Source organism: Myotis brandtii, unplaced genomic scaffold, assembly GCF_000412655.1.
Source record: "Myotis brandtii unplaced genomic scaffold, ASM41265v1 scaffold482, whole genome shotgun sequence".
Classification (NCBI taxonomy): Eukaryota; Metazoa; Chordata; class Mammalia; order Chiroptera; family Vespertilionidae; genus Myotis; species Myotis brandtii.
In genome coordinates this window covers 1,471,657-1,481,113 of record NW_005368420.1, presented here as the reverse complement: position 1 = coordinate 1,481,113, position 9,457 = coordinate 1,471,657, and the positions used below count along the sequence as shown (strand labels likewise).

At 41.9% G+C, this 9,457-nt stretch overlaps 1 protein-coding gene across 1 annotated transcript in view; it reads left to right on the top strand.

Moving 5' to 3' along the window:
• IFT81 (intraflagellar transport 81) overlaps positions 1-9,457 on the top strand; it is a 56,445-nt gene that overhangs the window by 37,488 nt on the left and 9,500 nt on the right. Inside the window, exons 15-17 of the mRNA XM_005876258.2 lie at positions 5,520-5,606; positions 6,622-6,693; positions 6,778-6,863. Coding sequence (XP_005876320.1) covers positions 5,520-5,606; positions 6,622-6,693; positions 6,778-6,863 — 245 coding nt within the window. The remainder of the gene's footprint in view (positions 1-5,519; positions 5,607-6,621; positions 6,694-6,777; positions 6,864-9,457) is intronic.

Here is a 9,457-nt window from a genome sequence, read left to right as displayed (position 1 = left end):
GGCTCTCGAGCCACATGCGGCTCTTTGGCCCCTTGAGTGTGGCTCTTCCTAAGCCTTAGGAGTACCCTAATTAAGTTAATAACAATGTACCTACCTATATAGTTTAAGTTTAAAAAATTTGGCTCTCAAAAGAAATTTCAATCGTTTTACTGTTGATATTTGGCTCTGTTGACTAGTGAGTTTGCTGACCACTGCCTAAGGCTTAGGAAGAGCCACACTCAAGGGGCCAAAGAGCCGCATGTGGCTCGAGAGCCGCAGTTTGACGACCACTGTACTAGATGAATGTTAGACACATGCTGTGCTCTATTGCTTAACCCCACTTTCATATTTTTATCTTTTTGTCTATGATGAATTTTGGATAATTTCTTCAGCGCTATTTACTAGTTCAGTCTTTTATTTCCTGAGCTGGGTCTAATCTTATGTTTATGCCACTACTTAGTTTTTCATGTCAGTGACAGTTATGTTCATTTTTGTCTTATTTTTGCTCACTGTCCCTTTTTAATCTTTTGTTTTCAGTTCCTCCTTTATTTATTTTAAACATACTTACTAAGTAGGCATATTTCTGGTATTCTGAGTTTTTGGAGGTGTAGCCCTGCTGTTTTGTATATCTTCTGATTCTCACACATAATGGATTGATTGTTTCCCTATATGTTTATACTTTTTTTATCTTTATTGTTGAGATTATTACAGATGTCCTTCTTTCTTCCCCCCATAGCTCCCCTCCACCCAGTTCCCACCTCACCCCAGGCCCTCGCCACCCTATTGTCTGTGTCCATAGGTAATGCATACATGCATATAAGATCTTTGTCTAATCTCTTCTTGCACCCGCCCACATCCTCTTCCCTCTGAGAATCGTCAGTCTGTTACATTTCCATGCCCCTGATTCTATTCCATTCACCAGTTTATTCTGTTCATCAGATTTTTATTCATTTGATTTTTAGATTCACTTGTTGATAGATATGTATTTGGTGTCACTTTGTTCATAATTTTTATTTTTACCTTTATCTTCCTCTTCCTCTTCTTAAAGAATACCCTTCAGCATTTCATATAATACTGGTTTGGTGGTGATGAACTCCTTTAGCTTTTTCTTGTCTGTGAAACTCTTTATCTGACCTTCAATTCTAAATGATAGCTTTGCTGGATAGAGTAATCTTGGTTGTAGGTTCTTGCTATTCATCACTTTGAATATTTCTTGCCACTCCCTTCTGGCTTGCATAGTTTCTGTTGAGAAATCAGCTGACAGTTGTATGGGCACTCCCTTGTAACTAACCGTTTTTCTCTTGCTGCTTTTAAGATTCTCTCTTTGTCTTTTGCCCTTGGGCCACCCAGCAGGAGCTACAGAGATATCTGCAGATTCCTCTTCTTTGTATCTGGTTTAGAAGTGTCCATGCAAGGCCCAGCTGTGAAGCAAGGCAGGCTGGTGCTGGTGTGGGCCTTGGGCCTTTTATTGATAGCTTAATTATGATGTGCTTGGTGTGGTCCTCTTTGGATTCCTCCTGTTTGGGGTTCCTTGTGCTTCCTGGACTTGTAAGTCTATTTCTTTCACCAGGTAGGGGAGGTTTTCTGTCATTATTTCTTCAAATAGGCTTTCAGTATCTTGCTCTTTCTCTTCTTCTGGCACCCCCATAATTCAGATATTGGTATGCTTGAAGTTGTCCCAGAGGCTCCTTACACTATCTTCATATTTTTGGATTCTTTTTGCTCTTCTGGTTGGATGTTTTTTGCTTCCTCATATTTCAAATCATTGACTTGATTCTCGGGATCCTCTAGTCTACTGTTGAATCCCTGTATATTATTCTTTATTTCAGTCAGTGTATGCTTAATTTCTGACTGGTCCTTTCCCATTTTTTGGCATTCTCACTAAGATCCTTGAAGGTCTCACTAAGTTCCTCAGAGGTTTCTAGAAGATTCTTGAGTTACCTTATAACTGTGGTTTTGAACTCTATATCCAGTAGTTTGCTTTCTTCTATTTCTTTTATTTGTGACATGTTTCTTTGTCTCTGCATTTTGGTTTCTTCCCTGTGTTTGTTTCTATGTATTGGGTAGCTGCTAAATCTCCTTGAGTTGATAGAGTGGCCTCGTGTAATAGGTGTCCTATAGGGCCCAGTGGTTCAGCCTCCCCAATCACCTGAGGTGGACATTCTTGGTGCACCCCTTTGTGGCCTGTGTGCACAGTCTTATTGTAGTTGAGCCTTGATTGCTGTTGGTGTCACTGGGAGGAATTGACCTCCAGGCCAATTGGCTGTGGGGACCAGCAGCAACTACAGTGGGAGAACTGCTGTGCAAGAGACAACCTTATGGAGCAGGACTTGCTTCAGTGGGGCTTTGGTGCTCACTGAGTCTGCCCCTTGAGTGTGTCATTTATGGATGTGAAGAGTTGTAATCTGGTATGATCTCACACTGACCACTGGGTACACTGGGTCTCCAGGGAGGTGCAAAGTCAGCCACTGCCTAGGACCACCCAGCAGGAGCTACAGAAAGAGTTACAGATTCCTCTTCTTTGTATTGGGTTTAGAAGTGTCCATGCAAGGCCCATCTGTGAAGCAAGGCAGGCTGTTGCGGCCTTGGGCCTTTTATTGATAGCTTTGGGGCTCCCTGACCAAACTACAGCTAGTTTGACAGGTTTTAGGCCATTCATATGCAAAAGCCACTGTGCATAGCCTGGGTGGGGTTGTAAATTGGGTGGGGTGGGGCCTCAGGGAATTAACAGGGTGGAGCAAACAGAAATGGCTGCTAGTCAGCCCTGTACCAGGGAGGTCCCAGCAAGGGACCAATGACCGCTGTGAGCACCTCTGTCTGGAAGAAAGTCGCCCCCAAATTCCTGCCAGACAGTCCAGTTTCTCCCCATATGCGTCTGGGTCCCCCAGAGCCTCGCCCAACACTGGAGCTCAGAGGAAGTGGGAGCTTGTAAATTCAGTTCACAGTGCCGGCCTTTTAAGAGGAGCAGCTGGGTCTCCAGCAGCCTCTGTGTCACTCAGTTCCAATCCACACTGGTTTGGACTTCTTTCCCTAGCTCTGGAACCCTGGGCTGGGGTCTGATGTGAGGCTAACACCCCTCGCTCCTCTGGGCAGCCTCCACAGAGGCCATCTCCCTCCCGATCAAAAAAGTGGCACACCCCTCTGCACTTCCGCACCTCCTGCCAATCTCAATGTGCTTTCTTCTTTACCTCTCTAGTTGTAGTACTTCCACTCAGCCAGCTTTCCGGTGGTTCTGGATAATAGTTATTCTGTATTTTAGTTGTAATTTTGATGTGGTTGTGGGAGGCAGCAATTGCAGGCATTTACCTATGCCGCCATCTTGTTTCCTCCGCAATGTTTTGTCTCTTGAATCCTGGCAGCTGGGATGAAGGGTGTGTCCCTCAGACTGGTTTTGCGGTTGTTCTGCCAGGTGTTTTAGGAGGATCACAGACTGGGAGTTAATTTCGAGTTAATGTCTCAGCATGCGAGTTCTTAGACCAGTGATGGCGAACCTTTTGAGCTTGGCGTGTCAGCATTTTGAAAAACCCTAACTTAACTCTGGTGCTGTGTCACATATAGAAATTTTTTGATATTTGCAACCATAGTAAAACAAAGACTTATATTTTTGATATTTATTTTATATATTTAAATGCCATTTAACAAAGAAAAATCAACCAAAAAAAAAATGAGTTTGCGTGTCACCTCTGACACACGCGTCATAGGTTCGCCATCACTGTCTTAGACCATGCAGGTAGGGTCAATTCAAACCCCACACCTGCCTGGCCTTTTCCCATCCACTTCTGCAGCAGCACAGCCGCATTTACTGATCAGCAGACTCACAGACAAAACAAAGGCTTTCATCTACTAAAGTATCTTCATCTCATCGGGAGGCCACAGCAGCTGCCTAAGTACACAGCCTCTGTTGCCCCTTCTCCGGTGAGAGTGGGTATGACTGTGACCCATGAGAGCCTTTGGCGTCTGTAGGTCACTTAGATTCATAAAAGCCACAGCCCCTTTTCCCATCAATCCTTTATACTTTGTTAGTCACCCTAAACTAGATGCAGTCCCACCCAACAAAGGAAGCACACACAACAGAAATGATCACTTACCATTTCCTCACTTATCATTTCTATTAACTCACCCGTTCCCAAGGAAACTGTGCAGTGTGAAACCAAGGTCATTCTGAGGCTGGCCTACATCAGTCCAAGCCTGGGATTAACCTTTTTCTCATGGGTCTGCGGGTTGAAAAACAATGTGGAGCCCTAGCCGGTTTGGCACAGTGGATAGAACGTCAGCCTCCGTCCAAAGGCACATGCCTGGGTTGTGGGCTCGGTCCCCAGTAGGGGGTGTGTAGGAAGCAGCTGATCAGTGATTCTCTCTCATCATTGATGTTTCTCGCTATCCTCCCTTCCTCATCAATAAATATATATATATGAAACAACAATTTGGATTTACTATGGCATTCTCAGCTCTAACTCCCCACTCTGCACAGGCCTAGGACTTTGTCCTCTGCCCTGCCTGGACATTATAATCACTTTTGTTACCACGATTGACTGTTCCCATCTCCCTTCACCAAGGGTAGCCACCGGGTGTCATCTTCTGTTACTGCCCTGGTAATTCCTCTTACTTCCTTGAGAGTTCCATTCAGCTCTGGATTTGAAAGGATGTTTACTCTACCTTATCAAGCATTTATAAATACTTTTAACATTTCTAGGTGTTTGTAGTATATTTTCAGATTGTCTAATTCAAAATACTGCATTAGAAGAAATTTGAAGCTACTCAAACAGCCTGAGTTCAAATTCTGACACCTCCCCAGCAATATAATCTTTGGCCAGGTACTTAGCCCCTCTGAACATTCTCCAGGCATGACATAGGGAGATTAATACCTCAAGGACTTGTTGTGAGATTGCATTATTATCAAGGGTTAAGCTCAAACACCTTAATATGGTTTACAAAGTTCTGAACAGAGCCCTGCCAAAGACTTCAGCCTGTTCTCACACTTCCCAGACACACTCCATTATAATAAATTACGTGTACATCCTAAATTATTCCCCTCTCTAGCTTCTAAGCCTTTAGACATAGTGTTCCTTTTTTCTGAATCTTCTCCTCCCCTGTCCACTCTCCCTTACTAATTCTTCATACCTCAATTTAGATATCAATTTCTCTAGGAAGTTTTCCCCCTGATTCCCAAGCCTGGATTAGATCTACTGAGAGTCCCGGGTCACCTATGACATCTTGCATTTGCCCATCATAGCACTCAACAGCCTGTTTACTTGTCGAAACATTACTTGAGGGGAAGGTTTTTTGGCTGTTTTGTTCACTGTTGTGTCCCTAGCTCCTAACAAAGCCTGGCACTCAGCTCAGTACATGGTAGCTATTGTGTTTATCAGCACCTCCATCTGTCATAATTCTCAAATGTCTAATTGTTGTATAAATAACCCTTAAGTATGCCAAGAAGCTTAGAGTTCAGTTACGAGACTAACAAGGGCATGCATTGTGTCAGAGCCACATTTCAGGCCTTTGATTTTCACTTGCTCAGTCATTTACCCTTTTTACACTAGGAACTAACCCAGGAGTGTGATGAAAAGAAATCCCAGTATGATAGCTGTGCAGCAGGCCTCGAAAGCAATCGGTCCAAATTGGAACAGGTAAGAAGACAATTTTTAGTTGAAGAATTTAGCAAACACTGTGTGCATATTTTCACTATACCAGTGTCAAAAGATTCCTGTATCTTTTCCCTCATCCCCTGAGTCTGTCTCCTGGTTCCAGAGATCTTTATTTCTTCAGACTCAGTATGTGCACCCTGAACTCTCCATCTGCACCGCTACCACCACATCCAGGCCCCCATCCTGTCTTCCTAGATGCCCCAGTAACCCAGCGCCTGCTCTCCCACTTCCACTCCTGCCTTCCTGTGGTTTGTTCTCCAGAGAGCAGCCAAAGAGACCAGAGTAAAACTTAGGCCACCCTCCAAAGTCTTCCTGTTGCACTTAAAACCCAACTTTCAAACTTAGGTCTCCCAGGCCCCACCTGCCTCGGGAACTCGACATCCTTGTGCTCTGCTCCTCCTCCGAGGGGATCCAGCCACACCGGCAGTCTACTTGTTCTGCAAACAGGCCAACCTTGTTTTCAGCCCGGCTTCTGCATGCACTCTTCTCTCTGGATCCCTCCATCCCCGTCTCTTTGCTTTGATCTCTTTTTCATCATCCCAGTCTCACCTAAATATCACCTCCTCCTAGAGATCTCCCCTGATCACCCTATCTAATTTTGCCTGCTCAGTCACCCTGTCACATTCTGCTGAATTTTCTTCATCGTATTCATCCCCATCAAAAATGACCTTCATTATGTGTCTCCTTGTTATGTCTGTTTCCTCTTCTTCAATGAGAGCAGGGACTTATTTGTCTGTTCACTGCTGTGTCCCAGCACCTGACACAGAGCTGGGCACACAGTAGGTATGTAATAAATGAATAACTGAACGTGCAATGTTAGGGTCCTATGAGTCGTCTCTAGAAAAGATTGCAACCTTGTCTGTTACAGTAAACAGAGTTACAGTTGCAGAAGAGGAAATGACTGATGGCATTTCTTTTGTTGTGCATTCAGTCATCCTCTCTGCATCCGACTATGCTTTCAGTATGATGCCCATTTAAAATGATGTGTTTGTTGTAGGAAGTCAGAGGACTCCGTGAAGAATGTCTTCAAGAAGAAAGTAAATACCATTATACAAATTGTATGATTAAGGTGAGACAAAGAAAGGGAATCACAAACTTTCCTGAGATTTTTCTGTATCAAGAACTTAACCTAAAACTTAGTCTTTCCACTTAGAACCTGGAAGTACAACTTCATCGCGCTATTGATGAGATGAAGGCATATGTCTCTTCTGACCAACAAGAAAAAAGAAAGGCAATTAGGCAAGTAATTTTGTTGTTTTTTATACTGAGTTACTTAATGTTTCACCTATAGAAGTTTTTTTGTTGTTGTTGTTTTTAAAAAATATATTTTATTGATTTTTTACAGAGAAGAAGGGAGAGGGAAGGAAGAGGGATAGAGAGCTAGAAACATCGATGAGAGAGAAACATCGATTCAGCTGCCTCCTGCACACTCCCCACTGGGTATGTGCCCGCAACCAAGGTACATGCCCTTGACCGGAATCGAACCTGGGACCCCTCAGTCTGCAGGCCGACGCTCTATCCACTGAGCCAAACCGGTTAGGGCCACCTATAGAAGTTTTATAAATATAGTGGAACCTCGGTTCTTGGACTTAATTTGTTCTGGAAGGCTGTTCGAGAAACGATTTGTTTGAAAGCCGAATCGTTTTCCCCCATTAGAAATAATGTAAATTGAATTTATCCATTCCAGACCCCCACATTATTCCCTGTTTTAACTTTTCTTTTATACAGTACCTGTCTAATGTACTATTTAATCTATAAATAAACACTTCTCTTCTTAAATTTATGAAACCAACCCCTACTAGCCTTAAAAGAATTTTTCATATATCACTGCCTCCCAAATGCTATCTATCACCTGCTAACTGCTTTTCCTTGATCCAATTAACAACAGGTTTTCTACCTATTCATTTCCTGTGATTGTTGTTTTGTGAGCACTTTCACACCCTTAGCAACGTTAGCACTCTTGACAGCCGCTTTATGTTTTAAAATTGTGCTAATCGTGGATTTCTGCCAGCAACAAAAGCATTCTATCCTGCCCTAACTGGTTTGGCTCAGTGGATAGAACGTCGGCCTTTGGACTGAAGGGTCCCAGGGTCAGGGGCATGTACCTTGGTTGCGGGCACATACCCAGTGGGGAGTGTGCAGGACGCAGCTGATCGATGTTTCTAACTCTTTATCTCTTCCCTTCCTCTCTGTAAAAAATCAATAAAATATATTTAAAAAATAAATAAATAAATAAAAAGCATGCTATCCTATGTTTATTGCCTTCATGCTATACCTCAGCTTTTTGTCATGCTGAGGTATAGCATGAAAAGATTGTCAGGTCAAAAGCTGAAGTTTTAGTCCACAACTGAGACATTTTTTCCCTGTGAACAACTTGGTTGAGAACTGAATTGTTCATGATGGGAGACATTCGAGAAACAAGGTTTGACTGTAAAATGAAGTTATGAAATTTGGAGTACTTAAATAAGTAGATACTAAGATATTATTAAGGTTTATTTCTTGTTAAACATCTTTTGGATAGTCTAGCTCTGTTAAGTAATAGGAATATGTATAATTTCCTTTCTTGCTTGCTTATTTTTTTTGTCACAAAAGATATATACGATAAAATTTGCCATTGTAACCATTTTAGGTGTACAATTCAGTGCATTGATTACATTCACATTGTTGTGCAACCATCACAACTATATATTACCAAAACTTCCATCACCATAGACAGAAACTCTTGTAATCATTAATAATTCCCCATTAATAATTCTCCCTTGTGAGAAATACATATAATTTGATAGTTTTTTTTGTGTTTTTTTTTTTTAGTAAGCACTAAGGTTTGTCTGTTTTTAAAGTCCCCTGTGGCTTGGACTCTAGTCATCTGCCTGCTAACTGTACAGTGTGAGTGACTGTGTTTCAGCTAGAAACTATGTGACTGCAGTGTGCCCGCCTTCAGAACAAGGAAGCGGTGCCAATACCACTAGCCCTTATATGGTGATTCTTTTGGTCATCATAGCTTGCAGCAAACTGTAATAAATCAAATGCTGCCTTACAAATACATTTAGAGTTGAATTGCTAGCTGGGATAGAATACAGTAATTGAACAAGATAGCACACTTCAGATGTTTTGCTTTTATCATCCAGTAAGAACTCAAAATGTAGGATTCATATTTATTCTAGATTGCAGTTGAGATTTCTAGTGGCATGTACATTAATGTTACAGGGAGGAATCTAAAACTGGGAATGTCTTGGCAGAGTCTAAATTTTTTTATATATAATGCACTGGAATGCAAGCCAGACTGAAGATATCCTATAAATAGAATGTTTTTCTAATACTATAACATACTAAACACATTAAATGTACTTATTCAGATTCTTTCATTGAATATAAACTTAGCTCAAATAAATCTATGTGGTCAATGCTAATATTTCAAAAATGTGAGAACTTAATTTTGTTCTTGAAAAATAAAATGTTAGAAATTAAGTTCTATTTATTTCAAAATTACCAATATAAGTAATACAGAAGGAAATATTGATACTGAACTATTGGTTTTCTGATCAGTTTTCTAACCAGATATTCCTCATCATCATTTTTTTAATTAAATGTTTATTGTTCAGATTATTCCAGTTGTTCCTCTTTTTTCCCCCCATAGCTCCCCTCCACCCGGTTCCCACCCCACCCTCTGCCCTTACCCCCCCACACTGTCCTCATCCATAGGTGTACAATTTTTGTCCAGTCTCTTCCCGCCCCCCCCACCCCCCTCCCCCCCCCAGAATAGTCAGTCCACTCCCTTTCTATGCCCCTGATTCTATTATATTCACCAATTTATTCTGTTCATCAGATTTTTT